The sequence below is a fragment of the Strongyloides ratti genome, scaffold srae_chrx_scaffold0000006 (assembly GCF_001040885.1).
Source record: "Strongyloides ratti genome assembly S_ratti_ED321, scaffold srae_chrx_scaffold0000006".
NCBI classification, from domain to species: Eukaryota; Metazoa; Nematoda; class Chromadorea; order Rhabditida; family Strongyloididae; genus Strongyloides; species Strongyloides ratti.
In genome coordinates this window covers 220896-245469 of record NW_020171514.1, presented here as the reverse complement: position 1 = coordinate 245469, position 24574 = coordinate 220896, and the positions used below count along the sequence as shown (strand labels likewise).

Sequence of the window (24574 nt, the reverse complement as noted above, 5' to 3'; positions counted from 1 at the left end):
TTAAACTTTATAACTTTTTGAAATTGTTAAAATATATTTTAATTAACAAAAATAATATTGAGAATGATATAAAATTATATGATAAAAAAAACTTTTTTTTTTATGATAACGATACAATTTGAAATTTTTCACTTAAATTATTTATTGTTACTAAAATTTTTTTTAATATATAAAAACTTACATTCAAGATATATATATCTTATTTATGATATAAAATTTTCTCATTTTAAAATTAGGTATAAATAAATGTTAACTATAAATAAATGGTAAAGTATTTTAATTATCTTTTAAAAGCTTATTAATACATTTATTTTAATCAGGTGAAAAAATTACTTTAATTAAAAAAAAATTATAAATATTATATCAATTGTAACATTGCATATCTTATCTATATATTGTGACACAATTTCATCACTTTTAACTATTATCATTTATTAATTGTTTTTAAAAAAAAAGTATACATGAATTTTATTTTAATTTTAGATATCTATTCTATATATTTTATAAAATTACTTAAAAAATTTTTAATCAACTTATAAAAAAGTATCATTTTATTAATGTAAGTTTACATTTTATAAATGATTTATTCCCATATTAATTTTTAATTTAAATTATGTATATTACACAGTTGCAATTTATTAAAACAAAACTAACTTAAATTTTTATATTTTAAAAATATAATTTTTATTATGTATAAGTAACATTTCATTTTAATTAAACTTTTTATACTAAACTTTTTATTTTATTTTATTTTTATTTTTACTTTTTTAAAGTTACTTAACTATTCTTATTAAATATATTGTCTAAAATTTATATATATATATATTTTAATACTTAGAAATATTTGGTGTATTATATTTTATTATAAAGTTATTATACTTTTTGATAAAACTAAATCTTTTAGTCCTTTCATTTGTCGTGAATAATTAATTCAACACAATACTTTTAAAAAAGAGAAAATTAAAAAAAAGTAGAATTATTTATTGATATTAAAAATTTTTTCTATCATGTCTATTTTTTTTTATAACATTACTTAAAAATAAATCATATAGTAAATATACTTTTAATAAATATATTATTATAAATTAGTTTTTATTTTTATGTACAATTTATTTTACCACACATAAGTTTTGAGTTAAAATAATTTTTAATAAATGAATAAAATTTTTATAAAGACTAGAAAAAGGCGATGACAAAGAATTACTTTTTCTTTAATGTATAAAATATAAAAGAGTTTTATGACATCATTTTTAGTTTATATTAGTCATAATTGTTCTTGATAGTAAAAAAAAACATTATTCATTCCTTGAATTTATCAAACAATTCATGAATAATTGTTAGAATAAAGTGTTAAATAACTATTGACTTTTTTATATTCATATGTTAATTTCAAACAAATTTATTATATATTTATTTTTTTATTTCTACAAATTTTTTAAAAATTCCTTTTGTCATATCATAATTTTTATTAAATTATTCTTTTATTTTTTTAAATTATTAAAATAATTAATTAGAAAAATCAAGAGTAGGTCATTTAATAATTATTAATATTTGTTTTATTTTTTTTTTTATTTTATGAATAATGAAGGTTAACTATTATTATTAATATTTTATAATTTTACAAAATATTAAATGGTTATTTATATGCAAATAATACGGAAGATATAAATTAAAAAGTTTTATTATTCTTTTTTTTTTGTGATGTACTTTCTTTTTGAGATAGTATGGAATGAAGTCACCTAGTAGATCGTATAACATTTTATTAATTTGTTTATATGAAAATTGTTTATATTTATATATCAAAAAATGTTTATTAATACAATTTTTTTAAATTCTTATAAAATAAATTATTTTGTTACAATATATACTGTTTTAATTATATGTTATTTTAACAATAAAATTGTTTTTATTTAAAACAAAAAAAATTTGAGTATTAATATTTTATTTGCTAAAAATGTTATAATACATAATGACACATCACTTTATTATAAAACTTTAATCTTATTATTTTTAATTATATAAAAATTGTTTCAAAAATTATTTTTATATTGTTCTTTTTATAACCATAACAATATAATCAAAAAATCTTTATACAAATTATTATCCCAGTTATGATATTATATTTCTTATCATTTTATCTTTGTGTACTTAAAAAAATTAATCATTATATAAATATATTGTGTAAAATACTTATAATATAAGAAATAAAATGAATTGTACAATTTTTATTATTATTAAATAAACATAAGTATTATTATTATAGTTAGAATATTAATAAAGAAAAAAGAAAATCGTAAATTTGACATAAATGTTGAATCTTAATAAAAATTTGACAGTTTCTATTGTTTGTCTATTGAAAAATTTTTATAGGCACACCTTTATGTATAACTATATTTATTTTAATCAATTTTCTCCATATTTTAAAATAATTTATCTTATTAAAAATGTCATTACCCTCTACTAAAGTTAAATATATAGTTACTTTTTTTTATTCTTATATAATATATTCTATTTTCAATTATCTTTACTTTTAATCATTATAAAATTGATATTTTCTTTAATACTTTTAATATTATTTTTCCATGACATTTTCTATAATTTAATAATTACATGTAAAATTGATGTTATCTACAAATGGTACCATTTATCATTTTGCAACTGAAAAAAAATAAAGTTTTACATATATTTTTTTATTACTTTTTTTTTTTTAATAATTTCATTGTAATTTTTAATTATTAGATATGAGTTCTTCCCTGAATAATTCATTACGCCAAATAAATAAATGTGAAGGTGTCACGGTAAATTTATTAAATAACAGCAACAACAAGTCATTTCGTGAACTTCAAACAATGGAAGAAAGACGTAGTTTTATTATTAATCAAACTAACTCTGAAAGTCACAAAAGAAAAAAAATTTGGGTTCTTGGTTTTATTATTGGTATTCATTTACTATTTTTTGCCGTTGAATTGACGGTTGGATATCTGGCTCATTCTATTGCTTTGATGACTGATAGTTTTCATATGCTAGCCGATACAGCCGGTTTTTGTGTTGCGCTAGTTTGTGTTATTGTAAATTACTTTTCTTAATTTAATAATATATTAATCTTTTTTAAATTTTTTTTAGAAAGCTAACAAACTATCTAAAACTAACACTTTTGGATATGCTCGTTTAGAAACACTTGGTGGTTTTATTAATAGCGTTGGACTATTAACATTATGTTTAACAATCTTTTTTGAATCAATTCATCATATTGTTGATCCTCATCTTATGGAAAATCCTTTACGAGTTTTTGTTGTCGGTTGGATTGGCCTATTTATTAACATTATTGGAATGGTTGTTATGAGTGTCGCAGGAATACATAGTCATGGACATTCTCATGGAAAAGATGAACATGATGACAATCATTCACATGGAGGAAATGTTATTAAACAACCAAAAAAAATATTAAAAGAAATGGAGTTGAATAATATTTGTACTTCCAAAATTGTAGGAACAGAAGATATTGCACAATCGTATGCTGAAAATAATGTTGATCTTAGTTTAAGTGATGCAATTAGTTTACAAATGGAAATTGCTGAAGCTGAGCAAGCACTTGAAGGAACTAACTTAAATATGCGAGGTGTTTTTTTGCATTTAACTGCTGATGCATTAGGAAGTGTTGCAGTTATCATTGTTTCTGGTCTTATCTATTGGGCAACATTACCTGATTTTTTACTTTATTATTTAGATCCTATTCTTGGAATATTCCTTGCATCAGTTATTGCATACAGTACAATTCCATTATTTAAAGATTGTGCTACTGTCCTTCTTCAGGATATCCCAAAAAAATTTAAAATTGATGTGTTAAAAGATGATATTTTAAAGGTATTATTTTAGATAAAAAATTTAATTTATTTTAATTAAAAAATTATTTTTTTAAGGTTGAATCAGTTGTTGGATTACATCATATTCATATTTGGAATTTAGCTGGTAACAGGAATATTGGAAGTTGTCATATAGCTTTAAAAAGTTTTGATAACTGGAATGAAATTCACAAAAAATTGAAATCAATATTTCATACTCATGGTGTTCATTCTATTACTATTCAACCGGAATTATGGGATAAAAATGACACAAAATGCGTTTTTGAATGCTTAAATGAAAGTTGTAACTTAAAAAAATGTTGTACTAAAGATGCTGAAAATGGTACTAACTAACCTTATTTGATAGTGTTAAAATTATAGTTAAACTTATTATATTCTTTTATAACAACTTTGACTTTTTAATATAAAAAAGAATATTTTGTCTCAAAGAATTATTTGGATGATGTGAAGATTATTCGACGATTGCAAATTCGAGACCAAAAAAAGTGCTACTTTTATATTTCATTTTACTTTTTAAAATTAAATTAATTGTTTTTTATTTTTCTTTTATTTTAAATTATTCATATGGGTTATAAATAATTACTTACACATTTTTCTATTACTTAATTTAAGTTTACCTTCATTTGGAAAAATGTCTTGTCACATTATTAAAAAATATTTTATAATAATATTTTATTAAAAAAATAATTTTTATAAAATGGATGATTTTTCAAATTTATTAGAAAATAAAGATAAATTAGATAAAATCATTGAACATGACTTAAATAAAGGAAAATTTTTTGTAAAATTAAGTAAGTTTTTATGTGTTATTCATGTTACAATTTCTACTACTCTTATAGACATTTATGATTGTATTTATAGTAGAATATTAATTGGTTAAGATATAATTTTAAGATAAAATTTTAATATATTTTTCAAATTTATTCAAATATAGTGTAATTTTACTATTTATTTAGATAAGTGATTTTATTATTTAAAACACTATTATTGAAACATTATTATTATAGATTCTTTAAAAAATTCTATTTAAAAAAGATTTTTTTTTTTACTAGTATACTCTTATCTTTTATTAATATACTACTTTAAATAGATATAATTTTAAATTTTGTAGAAATTATTGTATAGTTTAAATATAATATAAAAAGATAAGATATTTATAAAATCATAAATATACTTTCTTTATTTATAATCTTCTATATTTTGTCTCACCTTTATGTTGCTCTTATCAATTTTCTTTTTAAAAATAGAATAATACAAATTTTTATTTGTTAATTTTAATAATTTTAGAATCAATATTTGTTACTAAATATATATAATAATTGAAAGATTAAAATGAAATTTCTAATTCATGTGGTTTATCTTTTGTCTCAATTATATATTACTTATAGTATTAACTTATAAATTATCTTTATTTTTATTGTAATCTTTTATTATAATTATATAATCATTTATATATAAATTAAATTAAAATTTTATTTAAGTATTTTGCTATTTAACTTCGCCTACACTATCATCACATTTTATTTTTATTATTTTTTTGTTATCTTTTATTAACTTTTTATATCACTAAGTAAACTCTTTAATTTTAGATGATGGATCAATTTCTTTACTTGATTATAATGTCACCAATGATAATATTATGAATATTCATCACACTGAAACACCTCCACAATGGCGTGGTAAAGGTTTGGCAGCTGCATTGGTACTTCATGCGGCAGGATATGCTTTAAAAAAAAAGATGAAAATTAATCCCATTTGTTGGTATGCAAACAAAATATTATCAAATCAACAACAATTTAAACATCTTTTAAAATAAAAGAAATGAATAAAGAAATGTTTAATGAAAAATGTCGCTGGAATATGTGTATCTTACTCATGAAGAAAAATGATTTATTCTTTATCACCCATATGTTTTCAAAATATTTTAATTTTTTTTTTCTTACTAATTCTTGGTAACTGAAAAATTGTAAAAAAATTTTTGAATAAAAATAATATTTAAACATTATAAATCATTTAAAATTTAATAAATTTCATATTAAATTTATATTTATATATATATATTTATGATAATTTGTATTATAAATTTAGAAAGTTTTCTTAAAATATTTATTACTTTTACTTTTCTTTAACTTAACTATAATGAATAGAAGATAAATAATTCTGTTAAAAGAAAGAAAAGTGTTAGTTATAATTAGTAAGTTTATTTCTAACACAAAATGAATGAATGGCATTTGTTAAAAATATTTATTATATTTTTTACTACTTTTCTTCAAATAAATCATTTTTCATTCTTTTTATTTTATCTATTTTTTTTTTTATTCCATATTGTTACTTTAAATGAAGTGGTATATAGTGAGCCATAATTTTTACTTACAATTATTAATTATTCTTACAGATTATTCTTTATTATGTGTAAATTTATCTTAAACTTTAAATATTTTTTTTTATTGGTTTTTTTTTTTATAATAGTATAACATTTATAGACAAAAATGTACACCATATTTTTGAGATGATTGCAAGGACTTTTCTGGTAATTGACTTAATTCATCTTAATCATTTACTTCTAACTTACTTTACCAGATTTTTTAGTTTTTAAATGTACTTCTTTTCTAATATATTATTATATATATATTACTATAGTTCAAAATTTATTTAAATAATATTTATATAGGTACCTAACTTTAAAATTAAATACCCTTATTTTCAGAATGTTAAAATAAATTCCAACTAAATAAGATAAACACAAACAAATATCATAGTTACTTCACTTTTATAAGTATTAGTAAATATCAGTGAAGATCTATGATAATTCATACTTTTAATGATTACTTTTATATATTATAAATATTATAATAATAGATGGAGGTATGACTAAAAAGTCAAGGAATTGTATCAAAATGAATAAATATTTTCATTTATTTTATTTATCATTTTAACAATTTTAGTATCATTAAAAATCTTACTTTTAATTTCTAATATTACGGTAAATACCATTGTTATTTATGTCATTAAAAAAAAAATTTTTTTGATATAAATATTTAAAATATTTATTTTTATAAGATAAACTTATTTTTTTAAATTAATATTATTACTTTGTAATATTTTTTTTTTGTATTTTACAACATATTTATTAAAAATAGTTAATGGTTAAATTTTACTATTATTGATATCTTCATTAAATTTATATATCACTTTTATCAATGTTATTAAAAGAATAAGGTAAAGATAATATATTTAAATCTACACTTTTTATATTAAAAATTTTATCATTTTAATTTTATATAAAACTTTTTACAACATATTGTAAAAAGAATTAATAAAAGAAAAATTCTCTAGGATTATATTAATAAACTTCTATATATATATATGTATATATTTACAATATTATGTAGAAAGTTGATAAATTAGATGTCAAGGTATGCACATTGAGTTCATTTTACCTTTATTCATTTTAATTAATGTATATATCATTGCAATTTAACAGTATAACAATTTAATATTAATAGCTATTTATTGCCACTCTCATATAGTAAACGGAAGTGTTATTTAAATTTCTATATTACTAATGATAACAATATATATATATATATATATATTTATATATATATATAAATCTGTTCTTTATTGTTAAAGTGAAAAAAAAAAATTTTGTTTAATACAACAAACTTTTTCTTTTTGTTATAATCTAATTAAATGAAATGTATCATTTTAAAAATTATTTCTACCATACCTCCTCTTCAATTATTTGATTAATTTTAGGCCAATGAAAAATTTAACTTATAAAAGATTTGATCTTTTTTATATTAACATTAATCATTTACATAAAAGCTCTTAAAAATTGTATTAATTTATTTTACTACTATAAGACAAATTATTTTAAATAATAAGTTATTTTTAGATAATAGATTTTTATTATTAGTATATTTCATTGTAATATTTTAATAGTCTTAAAATATTTAATAAAACTATTTTTAACAAGAAATATTTTATTTTGTATTTTTAACATCTTTTCAATATTTTATACATTTTATTAACATAAAATTATTATTTAAAAAAAAATTTTTTTTTATTCCTTTATTATATTTCATTTATTTTATCATTGTTTGAATGTTCATCTCCTTAATACATAACATTTTTACTTCTTCTATATCATCATCATTATCTTAAACAATAAAAATCTTTAGTCAATTATATGAAAATGTTAATAAAAACGTTTATTTTCAAGTATCTTAATAATAAATAATCAACATGTATATATTATATAATATATACATGGTACCTTATAAATAATCAACATTTATAAAGTTTACTGATTTTTTTAAAATTATTATTTTATTTTTTTATAATTTTTTAATTAAATAATTCTTTTCCATAATAAATTTTAAATGCATTACTTAAAAAATAATTACAACAATAAAATATATTTTTTTGTTCATAGAAATATATAACATCGTCCTCAAGAATCTATCTAGTTTAAAACTTTTTTTTTATTTAAATTATAATTATCTATTGATTAACTATTTTCTTGATTTATTTTTTTTTACTATTAACATATTTTAAATCTAAGTCAAAGTTACCAACATTCTTTGTTTATACCATTTGTCTTAACATTTTTTAGCAAATAATTCATTCATTTACAAGTGTAATTACAGTTCTGAAAGATATTTTAAAATGTATTGAATGAACAAAAAATTTTATTGATATATTTTATATTAAAAAAAAGTTGCATTCAATAGAAAAAATTTTTTTTTTACAAATTATGATAAAACATAAAAAATTAATAATTATTATTTTCATATATCAACTTTTCTTCAAAATAATTTTTTGTCAAAAAATAAAAAGTTATTAAATGTTTCTTTTAAAAAAAACTTTTTTTTTGTTTATTTTATTTTATTTTTTTTTTGTTTTTTAAATGTGACTTGATATATTTAACAAATAGTATATTTGATACATTAAATTAAGATTGTTATTAATCTATAATCATTTTGTAACTATCAAAAAATTGTTATTTAAAAACTTTAAAAGTACATTTATGATAGTTAATGATAAAGAATATCTTTTAAAAAAATAAAAGATTAATTTTAATAGAAATGTTAATAATTTACTACATTATATTTATATGTAAGATTTTTTATTATTTGTATATCTTAATTAATATTATAATCATTCAATTTGCTTTATAACATTTTTCAGAGCTGTAAATAAAAATAAAAAAATTTTTGTGACATTTTTAAAGTTTATTATATATTAATGATAAGCTAGAAAAATAATAATGTAGTTGATCAATAAATGATAATTAAACAATTAATGTTATAAAAAAAAAGTTTAAATCAATTGTTATTCTGAAAAATATATTAAACATTTTTATAGTCAATTATAGTATATATTTTTCAAATAACAAATTATAAAGTTAAACTTAAATATCTCATAAACATAACTGATTATTTTTTAATTATATAAAAAAAAGGTAACAAAAAGTTATAAATTTTAAAAATTTTTATAAATGTTATCATATTTATGTTATACAACTTTCATATATAATAGTAGCTTCTTTCAACAAAACTTTTTTTAAGCTAAGTAAACTTATCATTTGTACACTTTAATATTTCTACCCCATACCAATATATTAATGTACAATAAATATATATATGCACGTGTATTTTATAATTTAAAGAGGACCCTATCAAAAGTTTTAAGACTGAAACTAAAATTACATCTTTGTGGGTACTTTTATAATCTTGTATACAATTTTCATAAAATTGTAACAAATTTAATCATTTTATTTTATTTTACATTTATTTAAAGTTTATGATCTGTTATTTTTTTTTACTTTTGTTGATAGTTAATATCTAGACTTCTTCTTAAATATTCCATCCATTTCAATAATATTTTTTTAAACAACAATTTTTTTAATATTCTATTTCATTGTTTATTCAATCAACAAATACTTACTTTTCTCTATCATCTTTTTTTAATAAAATGATCATTAAAATAATTTTATCAATTAAATAGTGTTATTATCTTTTAAAGTAGCTTTTGTCGTAAAATTTATATCTCTTTTATCAATTTCTTTTACTTTATTTTATAGTAAAAAGTTTATTTTATTAGTTTAATTATAAATATATGATGTTTATTAAATAATTTGTTATAAAAAAATATAAATATTAGAATATTTTTTACTATTTATTATTCACCTATTCCTTATTTTAAAATTTATTATCAATTATTTAACACCATATGTTTGTATATTTTAATGTATAAAAATATTTAAATAATAATTTAATAAATTATAAAGAAATTTTTATAATATTTATTTTATTTTTAATATAAATATATGTATAAATTAATATATAAATTAAATTAATTAATATAAATTAAAATTTTTTTTTTTAAATTTTACCCACGATAAATGACGGGAGAAATAAAGAGGATGGTAATGATAAAAGATATGAAATATTTATTATATATCTATTTTTCATAAATCATATTTATTATTTTACTTTTTCTAAAGAAAAGATAGATAATGTTTGTAAATGTTTCATACATAAAGCTTGTTTTCTCGTTAACTATTATATTTCTTATAGTTGTTGATTTGATTTTTCAAGCCACAACACAAAATACCAACTTTTCTTTGTACAAAATTTGAAGATTATATATATATATTTATAATATTAAATATTACCACTTTTTTTATATATAATTTTTTACTTATATATTTTTAAATCATAGATTAAGAAGAGTTTAAAAAGTAATAAATAAAAACAATAAAGATATGCCATTAGCAATTTGTAGATTAACAATTTCTTAATGTTTCTTTTTTAATATTATAAAAACTATAAAAAAAAAATATTTTAAATTACTAAAAGAAACTTAAAACAAAAATATACTATAAATAATAGTTTTATATTATATAAGAAAAAAAATGTCATTTATTAAAATATTAAACATTTTTATTCTTTAGTATATTTATCTTTTAACTAACAATAGCCATTCATCCATGAATAAAGAAAAAAAAAGAAATATATATATATATATATATATACATATAAGTCAATCATTTTACCATCAAAGATATTTTATTTTAAGATATAGTATTACTTTTCTTTTATAATATTAGTTTGATTAAGTTTATAATTAAACTTAAAAAAATAAATTTTATTTTTATATAAATATATAATTTTATCTAATACTATTATTATTATCATTATTATTGGATTAAATATTATTTAGTTCAATAATTTTAATATTTAAATTTAATTTGATTTAAAATATATTTTAAATCAAAAAGTCAACCTTGTTTTATAAATGTATGGATAATATTTTATATTTAATTTATATATATATATATATATTATATATATATAAATAAATATACAAGTACATATAATAATGTTCAAGATGTTTGCTCATTTATATCATTATTACCATTTTCAATGTTATATAACTAAAAATTACATACTTATTAAGAAAATATTTAATTAATAAATATTTTTATGAATTAAACGAGATAATAATAATGATCAACGGTATTTTTAAGATAATTCTTTTAAAACATCACTTTTAACATAGATGGTATAAAAATTTTTGTTAATGTTAACTTATATTCTTTTCAATATCCTTTATTAAATTATAAATATACATTTAAAAACGTCTTTATGTAAATATATATTTCAACATTTTCTTTTCTTTTGTTCTTTATTATTATTTTTTTTTTCTTATCAACAATTACCTTTAAAAATGGTATTATGAATTATACATTAAATTTATGTTTACATGTTCTCATTATTCAGGATTTTTTAATTTATATACAATTATAACTTGTCTAAATTACATTCCTTTTCAATGTTTTTTTCTCAATATTACTATATATATTTATTGTATATATTTAAATTTTTATTAATACTGATCAATATAACAAAAAAGATATATTAAATATATATATATATTTATTAAAGTTTAGTTTACAAGCTATAACATAATAAAAGTTTAAAAATTGTTAACTGTGAAATGGTAGATGTTAGACAGATCATTTATCTAAACACATTTAATCATTTTGTTCTAAGACTTAATATTATTTTCTTTTATCACAACTCCCTCAGATCACTAGCTTATTATTACAGATCAGTTAGTGCTTCCAAGTAACTCTATCATAGATTAAAACAATTTCGATTTTTAGTTTACTTTTATTTATTTTCTCTAATATTATATTTTTATTCCATCATCCTTCATATAAAAATTTTTCTAAAACATTTTTTTTTTCTACCTCTTCATAATATCTACCATTAATAGATATATTTTATTTATTTTATTTTTAGTTAAAGCCACAATAGTATGTGTTAGTGGACAATTATTTTTAAAACAAAAAATCAAGAAAATTTTATTAGTACTATATTAGGAATTTTGTATAGTTCTATATTCATTATTTTAATTTTATCAAAATGCCTGTCTTTCACACTAAAACTATTGAAAGCATCTTGGAACCAGTAGCTCAACAGGTAAGTAAAAAAATAAAAATATAATTAACATTATTTTATTTTTATGTTGCTTTCTTTTTTTTTTGTTATTATTCTGCATGCAAAAACATTCCCTTTAGCTATATATTTATTATACAAATTAACATATTTTTTTTAAAACATATTTTTTGTTTAAATATATATTTAAAACTTTGTATATGTATGTATTTTAAACAAAAAAAAATCAAATTTACCACCTAACAATTAAAAAAAAATTTATCAATATATTTTAAATATTATTTTACTATTATATATCAAGAGAATTATTATTCTTTATATTTTATTTTCACAAAATAATTTTTATATCAAAATATTATATTTTTGAAACGGTGATTTGTATTATATTATTATAATGAGGTTTTACTAAAAATCTTATTATATTTTATCAACAGATGTGTAGGCGTAAATATATATATATAATAATAATAATAAGGTACATTTGTTCAATGACTTCTATGTTAACTGAAAAAATTTTACTATTAGTTATGGGGGCTAAAGGAAGGCTTTAGTGGGAGCATTAAAGTTTACTTTTATCTTGATAAGAGTAATTTTATGTTATTGCATTGTTGTAAGAAAGAACTGATAGAGATGTTTAATAACTCTAAGATGAAAGAATTTATACTAAGAGATTAAATAAATGATGAACTGATAATATAAAACTTTTGTTAAAATGTTAAATATATAAAAATTTATTAATAAATTTTTCTTTCATTATTTAAAAAAAAAAAGTTAATTTATATATCTTAAATAAAAATATTTTCCTTTGTAAATAATATAAAAATAAAATATAAAAAAATATTAATAGATAAAAGTTTAAAATATATATTACTATATAGATCATAAATTTTTATTACATATATAATTAATTTAATGACTATAATATGTAATCAAAAAAAAAAATATAAGGAAAACATTTTCTATACAAATAAAGTAGTCATAACAAAATTTTTATGGTTAATAAAATAAACAAATATAACAAAAAAAAAAGTTTTCTTTTTCCTTATTATTATTAATATTTGAACAGATAAATTTCTTACAACATAAAATTATATCATTTTCCCATTGGTGTGTTTTTAATAGATATCAAAGATAAAATATCATATCTTTTATATGTTCCTTTAGCTTCATCTTGTGCTTCAAATTGCTGAGCAAAATGCAGGTTCGCAAAATACCAAGGCAAATACTATATCACATTCTAATGGTTTTATAAATGACTTTGTACAACCAAAATTATCTAAATTACAAATAGATGATGTAGATAATATCTCACCATATAATATTAATTCACCAAAAGCACATTCAGAAAATAAACTTGATATTTGTCAAAATCAAAATGAGCAAAGATATGATTCTTCTTATTTTGTAGATGAAACAGCAACTGATTACATCACTGGAGATAATAATTTTTTAACACGAACATCTTCTAGAAGATCATTACCAGAATACATTTTTCCTAATACTGCTTTAACTAGAGTTAATCATGATAATTGTCCTGTCTGTCAAATATTAGCACCAAAAAATGGTCCTTTTGGAAAATGTGTATGTTAAGTCTTTGTCATTATTTAAGTCATTATTTATATATGTTATCTAAAATGCTTTGCTATGCTTTATTTTTTTAAATGAATATTTTTTTTTTTTTTATAAAATTTATATATTTATTTTTTAGGTATCCCGTTTAGTTATTCTCCATGAAGAAGCTGAGGATGGAAATGCTATGCCGGACCTGACAAGACCAGTAGGAGCTGTCTCACGTGCTGTTGATAATCTCATCAAAGTTGGTTATGATACTTGCCATTCATCTGATGATAGGATACTTCAACAAGATATGCCACCAGCCCTTCAAAGAGTTGAAGTTTCATCACGTCTTTTAGAAGAAGCTTGTTATAATTTAAAATCTGATCCATATTCTGGCCCAGCACGCAAAAAATTAATTGATGGAGCTCGTGGTATTCTTCAAGGTACCTCAGCACTTTTATTATGTTTTGATGAATCTGAAGTGAGAAAGATTATTCGTGGTTGTCGAAAAGTTCTTGATTATTTAGCTGTTGCTGAAGTCATTGAATCTATGGATGATTTGGCTCAATTTGTTAAGGATATTACACCATGGTTAACAAGAATGTCTAAGGATGTTGATTTAAGAGAAAAAGAACTCACTCATATTGTTCATAGAGAAATTCTTGTTAGATGTATGGATGCCATAAAAACATTGTCACCAATTTTAATTTGTGCTATGAAAATTTTTATCCAAATTAATGATGAAGGACAAAGAGGTTTACCTGAAGCTGCTGAAAATAGAAATTACCTTGCTCAAAGAATGACTGAAGAGGTTAATGAAATTATTAGAGTACTTCAATTGACAACTTATGATGAAGATGAATGGGATTCTGATAATGTTACTGCTATGCGTAAAGCTCTTTCTGCTGCTCAGTCATTATTAACAGCAGCATTAGATTGGTTAGGTGATCCACGAGCTAGACCAGGAGCTGTTGGTGAAAAAGCTATCAGAAGAATTTGTGATTATGCTGAGAAGATTGCAGCAAGATCTTTACCTGAGGATGCTTACAATATTAGACATGCTGTTGGTAATATTACCTCACTTACTGATACAATTTGTGAGTTAAGAAATCAAGGAAGACACGATCATCAAGGTTTAGCTCAATCTTGTGCTCAAAAGATCAAAGAATTGGTTGGAACTAAAGAAACACCTGGTGTTCTTCCAAATGCTCTTCAACATGCTCTTAAATCTGGAGGAGCCAATCCAGCTCATACTCTTGGTGGACGTCTTGAACAAGCTCTTAGATGGCTTGAAAATCCAGGAATCAATGATAATGGACTTGGATATCAAGCAATTCGGTCAATGTTAGATGAAGCCAGACGCCTTGCTGATTATCTCAATCCAGCTGATAAAAATCGTATGTTAAACATGATTTCTGATATAGGAAGACTTGCCGATCAACTTGCTGATTTGGAACGTCGTGGTCTTGGAAATAGTCCTGAAGCCCATGCTCTTCGTCAACAACTCAAAAATAAACTTGGTGAATTTGCTGACTTTATGAAGAAAGTGTTAACTGATAAGGTTGTTGAAGACTTTGCTGATATCACAACACCATTAAAACAATTCTCAGATGCTGTTCATGCTCCATTTGGAATGCCAAATAGAGATAGAAACTTTGATGAGAAAGCTTCTAATTTACATGAACATACTTCAAGATGTACTAATACAGCTTTGTTACTTGCCAAATGTGGTCCATGTAAAAATAAGAAAACAGTTGAATCATTAATTGAAGTATCAAATCAAATTAATAATATGACTCCACAAGTTATTAATGCAGGAAAAATTAGACTTCATAATGATACTGATTCAGCAGAAAGCCACTTTGAAAATCTAAGAAGAGAATACTCTGATGCTTTGACACGCCTTCGTGGACATGTTGATGATGCAATTGATACTGCTGAATTTGTTCGTGCATCTGAAAATGCAATGCATAGATATACAACACATTGTGAAGAAGCCATTCAAAGAGACGAACCACAATCTATGGTTGATAATACGTCGCAAATTGCCAGACTTGGTAATCGTGTATTGATGGCTGCAAAGAATGAGGCTGATAATTCAGAAGAACCACATTTTGTATCTCGTGTCAATAGTGCTGCTCAACAATTACATTCAGGTATGTTTATAACAGTTAAACAAAAGATTTTTCTATCTAATAAGAGAATAAAAATTTTTTTCATCGTTAATAACATTTACAATTATATTTTCTTCAAATAACTTTTTGTCTATTATTTGCGAATTTTTAATATTATCAATATGCACAAAATGTAACATTTTAGTATAAGTGATGAAAAAATGTTCTATGATTATTATATATAAATAATTTTGTTCAAAATTTTTCTATGTTTACATTACATCTCCCGAAATGAATTTTTTTTTTTATGTTATGTGAAGTCAAATATATATATTTAAGACAATATATTTATTTCAATGTAATGGATAATAAGATAGGTATTAAAATTGAAATATTTTTTAAAAATTAAATCCTTACAACATAATGTATATTGTGTAAAAATTTTTAATATAAATAGAGGGTGGTTAAGATTAAACAAAACAATTTTGCGCAAAATTATATTAAGATAGTTAAAAAGTAAAATTTTTTTATTTATTTAAATATTTTTTTGTTATGAAGAAGAAAATATAATTTCTATATATATTATAAAAAAATTATTTCTACTAAAAACTAAAAAACAGTTAAAAAAATATAATTATGTATACATATTATTATCCTTCACCTGTCACAATTACAGCCATTCCACCAATGGTTAATAATGCTAAACAAGTTGCAATGGCACCAAGAAATCAACAAACAGCTAGTGATTGGCGTAATTCTAATGATTATCTTTTGGATTCTGTACGTGCTGTTGGTGATGCTATTGCTGGTGTACCATATTCTCAAAATTATTCTAGCCATAATATTCGTTCACAAGCTGCTACACCAAATCATCACTCAAGTCGTCATTCATTACTTGAATCAATTCAACCAAAAGCTCCATCTCCACCTGTTGTTCATAATAGAGTTATTGTAAGAGAAGAAATTCCAGCACCACCAAGACCACCACCACCAGTTGAAATATCTCCACCACCAAGGCCTCCACCACCACCAGAGATTGATGATGAAGAAGAAACTCGTGCATTTTGGGAAAGATATCCATTACCACAACCAAATGCTCAACCAATTTTAAGTGCTGCTCATAATCTTCATAATGAATTAAAACAATGGAGTTCTCATGAAAATGATATTGTTGCTGCTGCCAAACGTATGGCTATATTAATGGCTCGTCTTTCACAACTTGTTCGTGGTGAAGGTGGTACCAAAAAAGATCTTATTGATTGTGCTAAAGCTATTGCTGATAGTAGTGAAGAAGTTACTAGATTAGCTGTTGCTTTGGCAAGACAATGTACAGATATCAAAATGAGAATGACATTACTTCAAGTATGTGAACGTATTCCAACTATTGCTACGCAACTCAAGATTCTTTCAACTGTCAAGGCTACAATGCTTGGATCTCAAGGTACGTTTTTATATAAATATTTATCTTTATTAATAAATTATTTTTTTTATTATCTTCTTTAGTAATCATTGGTCCCTATGGACAACCAGTAGACGGTAATTTTATTAGTGTTTTGCATGACCTAATTTTTTTTTTTACTATTATTAACTAATACTTTTCCTAGTTTAAGCATGATATTAACGTAAATACTATTTTTAGCACGAAATATTTTATAGAAAAATTTATTTTTTAGTAAAAGTTTTTATAAATACTTTATCTTAAAATAATAATTAACTTAATTATATAATGTCCTTTGTAATATTCTAACAAAATGAATGATTATTAAATATAAATTTTCCTGAACTTTTTTTTATTATAAATAATAATTATTTTTTTATTTAGGAAGTGAAGAAGATGAAGAAGCTATGCAACAGCTGGTACTTAACGCCCAAAATCTTATGCAATCAGTTAAAGATACAGTTAGAGCAGCCGAAGCTGCTTCAATTAAAATTCGTACAAATAGTGGCGTTAGACTTCGTTGGATCAAAAAACCTATGTGGTCTAACTTTTAAAAAAGAAAAAAAATATTTGTTTCTTTTATTTCTTATTCTTATGCATTTCTTATTATATATCTTTATATATCAAGAAGCATATGTGAATATGATCTTGAAGATTTATCGCTACCGCAATACAATTTATAAAAGATACACACATACACATTATATAAGTTTTCTACTTTCATTTATAAAAAAAAAAATCAAATATGTTACTTTTTGATAATTACAAAAAAAAGTTATATCTTTTAGTAAATAATATATTCAAATTAATTTACCACAAAATATTACCAATTATGCTTATTATATATGAACAACGATTAAAAAATTAATAATGATCCTTTTTTTTATACTTCATTTTTATTACAAATCAAAAAAAAACCAACATTTTTTTCTTTTATCAAAAAATTATATGTATCTTTTCAAGTAGAAATAGCAGACATCTATCAAAGGAGATACATAAATATATAGACATCTTCAAAGGAAATACAATGGAAAATAAAATTGTCGAAAATGGATGGAATTTTATTAAAGATATAACTCTTTTTTTATTCCAAGCAATAATTTTGTATACAAATGAAGATGAATAGTATCCTTTAAAATATGCATTTTTTTTTAAATATTACTTTTAATTAAACAAAACTTTTGTAATACTTTATCTTCGTTTATGCGATTTTTTATAAATAAAATTTTATTTTATTTTAAGTTTATTTTAATTTTTATTTATTAAGTTTGAAAATATTGTGTTATAAAATAAAAAAAATGATAAGTTGTTAGTAGATGGTTAAAGTTTAATGATAAAGATTATAGAATTATAAATTAGAATGTATCAATTTTTTAAATATTTTTTTCTTTTTATATGTATAAAAAAATTAAATGATAAATAAATAATTAGTATGAAAAAAAGCATATATTGATTTTTTTTTATAGAAATATATAACTTATGCTATTTGTGATCTATTATAATTTTAATTTAAATGATTTAATGTTATATGAGATAGACAAAAAAAGAAGATTACAAAAATTTTATTTTCTTGAGATTAATTAAAATTTTACTACAGTTAAAAAAAGAATCACTTTTTTTTTTAAGTATTTATGAAAAAAAAATACATTTGTAATCTTATATTTATTGTTGACAAAAAGATATTTACGAATAACAATTAATTATAAAAAGTTATTATTGTAAATAGCAAGAATCTTCTTTACAAACATATCCATCTGGGCAGTTACCGTTGACACAAGGTCCAATAATTTGAGAACTAAAATTATTGCTAGAGATATTTTGAGATATTTTATAACATAAATCATTTTTACATTCATAACCTTCCATACACATTTTATCTAAACATGGTCCAACTGATGAATCATTGGTTTGTAATGAAATTCCATAAACAACATAAATTATAAAAAAACAAACAAAAGTAATAATAGTTAATTTAGACATTCTTATTTTAAATTATACCAATTTAGAAGAAAAGAGAGTACTGATAAAATATTTCTAGATATGTTAAATCATTTCTTTAAATACCAAAACAATAGTGACTATATAATAGTTCATTTGATGTGAAATGTTTATTTACATATTACTAGAAAAATAGACAAAAAAAATCATATCAAGTTCAAATCTAGTTAATCTAAGATTATTCTGATTAACTTAAATATTTAACAGTTCAAATAAAGTATTTGTATGTATTAGTTTGATAAAAAAAAAATAGAAACTAGTTGTAGTACTTATTATGCTTAATTTTATGATTCATTAATTAAACATATATCTATATTTTATAGACATTTTAACAATACCTTTTTATTTTTTGATGTCAATCATATATATAACAAAAGTTATAGAAAAAAAATATTAAGATATATATAGAATGAACAAAATTTTTCTTAAATTATAAGATGATTAGTATTATTATGAGTAAAAATGATACTTAATTTCACCAGACGTCTATAATTTTTATTTAAATATTAAAAAAAAATGTTAAAATTTGAAATTTGATTCCAAGTAGTGTTTATATTTACATTAAAAAAAAAATCATTCATTATAATAATTATGTTAATGATAAAAAACAATTGAATAATTTTTTGTTTTTCTTAAAAATCTTGAAATAAGTAGATTTTTTTTTTTAACTTTCTACTACATTATTATTATCACTACTGATATATGATAGATAAAAAAATATATATATGAAATATTTTTGTTATTGTTTTGAAAATATAATGTATATTATATTAATATGTAAGTATTATAAAACAAATTTATTGTATTCAATAACAACATGCTTTTAAGATTATAATTATTTGCTCTTGTAATGTTATATATGTGTGTGATAGTAATAAAATTTTCACTTATGATTTATATTTATTGTAAATTACCCACCTAAGCATAGTAATAATAAATTGTTATTGTTAAGGAAATTGATGAAATATTTTTAATCGTAACAATATATATATATACATATTGAATTTAAATAAAGATAAAACCAAAAGAATGAACTTATAAATAAATATATAATATTTTAATATTTATTATTATTAATATTTGATTATAATTTTAGTGAAACATTTATGTAATTTTCTTTTCTTCATTCAAATAATCTCTTCCTTTGACTGATGACATTTTATTTAACTTGTCACTTCAAGAAAAGATATGTATTTATTTTGAAATGATAATTTAAAAAAATTTTTTTTTTTAAAATAATAATGATTTTTTGCTTATTGTTATATTGAAAAAAATATATATAAAATAATGTAATTTGTTAGATTAATTTTATTAATCAATTAATTAAATATTTATATGTTGTTGTTTATATTATAACAAAATGAAGAAAATTAATAAAAGTTAGTCTAATTTATGTATAATCTCCCAAATTTCATTTTTTTTGTCTTTAAACAAAAGTCTTTTTTTTGTCAAGATTAACATATTTATTTATATTTAAAATTGATTACTAAATCGACTACCGGAATGCTTAGGAATTTTTTTGATAAATTAATTTATGTAAGACAAGTTTGAATTACTCTTTTTTGTAATTAGATGTTAAAGTTCTACTTTAACCTGTAGTATATTTAGTATTAATATGTTTAAATTAGATGATAATCTTTTTAAAAAATTTACATTCAGTAAAAAAAATGATATTTTGTTGGTAATTTTGCATTTCTAATATTTAGATAAAATAGTTTTTTTTTTTTTGTAATATTGTTAGAAGAAAAAATCAAAAATTTTATCACAAAATCACAAGTTTTTGTTTAATATACTCTTAAAGATGAATAATAGTATTCTTAAATTTTAAAGATTCTTTAAATAAAATATATTGTTATTATTATTAATAATAAAATATATATTGATATATATATATATATAGTAAGGGGGAATTAATGAAATTTAAAGTTATATAAAAAAAAAGATCAAATGATGAAATTAAAGAGTATAAAAAAATCAGATTTTAAATTTCATCAATTTTATCTTTATATAACTTTTAAAATTCATCATTTTATGTTATTACATAATTCTAGAATATTTAAATAATTTTTATTGATAAAAATAAGATTCTTCTTGTATAATTTATATTTACCATTTTATATTAATTATTAAAATTTATCTTTATTCGTTTTTATTATATTTATAAATAAAATTTTTTATTTATTCTTAAAATTCTTTTTAATATTTCAATATAAATATACTATTGACATTCTTTTCCAATAACTAAAATAATTAAAATATATTTATGGCCTATTAAATTAGTCTATATTAATAATGGAAACCAATTTATATTACTAGTAAAAATAATCTTTTTGAAGTGTTTTGAAAAAAAATTTAAAGCATATGTTTCATATCAATTTTCAACTTTCTTATTTAATCATATATTTTATAGTATTTTTATTTTCTAAATTATATATTTTAACTATTTTTTATTGATGGTAATTAAATAAAAACACTTTTATACCTTATTTTACTTTTTAAAATATATATTATTATTTTTATATTTTTTTTAAAAAAATTTATTAGTTAAAAATAATTTTAATAATAGCTAATATATATATATAATATATACTTACTGTCACTCCTATTCTTTTAAAAAGTAATAGCTTGATTTTTATATATGACTAAGTATGTGAGAAATCTTTTCTTTAAATTTACATATAAAATTTTACTTTTGTTATTAATTTTATATTAATATTAAATGCAATAATTTTCATCAAATTTATTATTATTATTTTTTTTTATTTTTAATATTATAACATAAATTATTCATAGTTTTAAGACTTTTATAATATTTCTTATCTCATAATCAATTATTTTATTTTAAGGAACTTGTTTATAAATAATTATTATTATAATTTTAATTCGTTCCACATATACCTTAAATATATATTGCATTAGTTTAAGAATGTTAAAAAGATAATCATAGCTTGTTAATATTAATAATTACATTTTTACATTTATTAATTTGTATCTATTTATAATTGTAATTGTCATAATAATAAAATTATAATGAAAAGGTGATTATTGGGGGGACATTTTGTCTTGCCATCAACAGATAAATATTAAAAAAGTTTATTCCTTCCTTTTTTTTTTAATTGAACTTTTGTGTTGTGTACTTATTATTTTAGTATTTTATTTTAGTAAATATATATATATTCATTCTTGCTAATAATTCATTAATTCATTTTTTTTTTATTTTGTAATTAAGATTAGTAGACTGATTTTGATACTTTCTTTACTCATTGTTTGTTAATATGATATTTTCTGTCTATCATTGTCTTGTCTTTATTTATATTAGTAGAATAAGAATAATTTACACTATTTCATGGTTACTTTTTTTTATTTTTTAATAAAAATTAATACCTAACTTAAAGTTATTTTAATTTATTTAAGAATGATATTTACAATGATTGGTAATGTCTTAGAAACTGGATAAACGTGATGATTTTGTCAAAGGGTACAGTTTTGATAAATGTATATAAATATATAAATACATATTTAAAGAGTTAACAATCTCCTTATCCTCATTGACATTATCTATTTAATTTTGTTTGACGACAAGAAAGAATTATGCCTCAATTTTCTGTGAACAACAATGATTAACTTTTAAAATTTGCTTTTTAACACTTAAGTAAGTAATATAATTTATTTTAAATAAGTAAGCATTTAACAATAATATAGTTAAATAGATAAAATTATAATTTTTGACATCTTGCGTGTATTTCCTATACAAATCATGATTTATTACTTTTTATTACTATTATAAAAATTTTTTTAATATTAAATAAAAGATAATAATGAAAAAAAAAGAAGATATATTTTAATATATTTAAAATGCTTTTTGATTAAATGATAATTAAATTTACAGCTTTTCTATTCCTAATATACTTTTAATATAAATAACTATTGTATTAATTTTGACTATATATTATATTACTCCTAATATAATTATAAAATTGGTTGTTTTATCACTCAAATAAAAGATAATTACAATTATCAAAAGATGAGGAGATAAAATTTTATTTATACAAACAGAAGAAGGCAAATCATTTTACTATTCTTAGATATATATATAATCATTATTTAAAACTATTATATTTAAAATCATTTATTCTTTTATTATGTTGTTTTTTTTTTAAAAAAAATATCTATTTTTATACTATTTAACAATTGTAGTTAAAAAAATGAACAATATATATTCATTTTTATTTTTAGATATATCTTTTTTTTTTAAATAACTAATATCTTTTATAATTTTTAATACTAATGCTTAATTTTTTTTTCTATTTTTACAATATTTTTAATTTATAGTATAATATCAAGAATTTTGATGTCATTAAGTATTAAGATAAAATTCAATCTTTAATATTATATTTTAATATAAACTAAACTTCTTTTGTTTTATTTATTATATCATATATTAGATTAGATAAAATGTGTTTTTCTTCTATTACAAACTTCTTTCATAAATAATACTTTACTGATTTTAAAACCATAAACAGAAGTACTTTGAGAAAAGCTTTTATGATATTATTTAAAACTTTAAATTATATGCGTATATATATATGTGAAATTGTAGAATATATTACTGGTAAAGAGATATTTCTTTTTAAAGTTGTATTTTCAATTTAAAATACTTGTACTATTATAAAATAATTGTGATTTTCATTTAAAAATCAATCTTATTATTATATGTATTTATTTGATGATTTAATTTATAATTCTATTTTTCAATTACTTTTTTTTTGTTTTTATTATATTAATTTGAAATTTCTAGAAATTATTTTTATCTCCTAATTGTTCATTTAGGTATAGTAATTGATGTTAAAATAAATGATTTTTTATATATGTAATATTAAGAATACGAGATAAATAGATAAACATTCATTTCAGTTAAAATATTTTGTTAAACTTTTAAATAAAAATTTATGTATAGGTAATAAATTTATAACTCTGATTATACCATTTTTTTTTTTGTAAAGTTTCGCAATATAAAATATCATTATTAGTTTTTAAAATTAGATTTACCTCCGATAGTTAATTATTTTTGTAAGGGCTTTAAATTTTTTTCATATTTTAAAGATCAAACATGATTATATATTATGATTACAT

The 24574-nt window shown here is 19.4% G+C and overlaps 4 protein-coding genes across 4 annotated transcripts; 3 read left to right on the top strand and 1 right to left on the bottom strand.

Moving 5' to 3' along the window:
* Positions 1 to 2741: 2741 nt before the first annotated feature.
* SRAE_X000239100 (Zinc transporter 1) lies at positions 2742 to 4196 on the top strand (the record flags this gene model as incomplete). The annotated part of the gene is made up of 3 exons (XM_024645600.1): positions 2742 to 3068; positions 3124 to 3864; positions 3921 to 4196. 3 exons carry the CDS (start codon positions 2742 to 2744, stop codon positions 4194 to 4196), a joined length of 1344 nt encoding a protein of 447 aa, XP_024499866.1.
* Positions 4197 to 4560: 364 nt separating this feature from the next.
* On the top strand, positions 4561 to 5679 carry SRAE_X000239000 (Acyl-CoA N-acyltransferase domain-containing protein; the record flags this gene model as incomplete). The annotated part of the gene is made up of 2 exons (XM_024645599.1): positions 4561 to 4654; positions 5453 to 5679. 2 exons carry the CDS (start codon positions 4561 to 4563, stop codon positions 5677 to 5679), a joined length of 321 nt encoding a protein of 106 aa, XP_024499865.1.
* Positions 5680 to 12301: 6622 nt separating this feature from the next.
* SRAE_X000238900 (Vinculin) lies at positions 12302 to 17997 on the top strand (the record flags this gene model as incomplete). The annotated part of the gene is made up of 6 exons (XM_024645598.1): positions 12302 to 12358; positions 13499 to 13915; positions 14043 to 16047; positions 16682 to 17446; positions 17509 to 17541; positions 17828 to 17997. 6 exons carry the CDS (start codon positions 12302 to 12304, stop codon positions 17995 to 17997), a joined length of 3447 nt encoding a protein of 1148 aa, XP_024499864.1.
* Positions 17998 to 19156: 1159 nt separating this feature from the next.
* Positions 19157 to 19423, bottom strand: SRAE_X000238800 (Hypothetical protein; the record flags this gene model as incomplete). Its single annotated transcript, XM_024645596.1, has 1 exon — positions 19157 to 19423. One exon carries the CDS (start codon positions 19421 to 19423, stop codon positions 19157 to 19159), a length of 267 nt encoding a protein of 88 aa, XP_024499863.1.
* Between the last annotated feature and the right edge of the window lie 5151 nt (positions 19424 to 24574).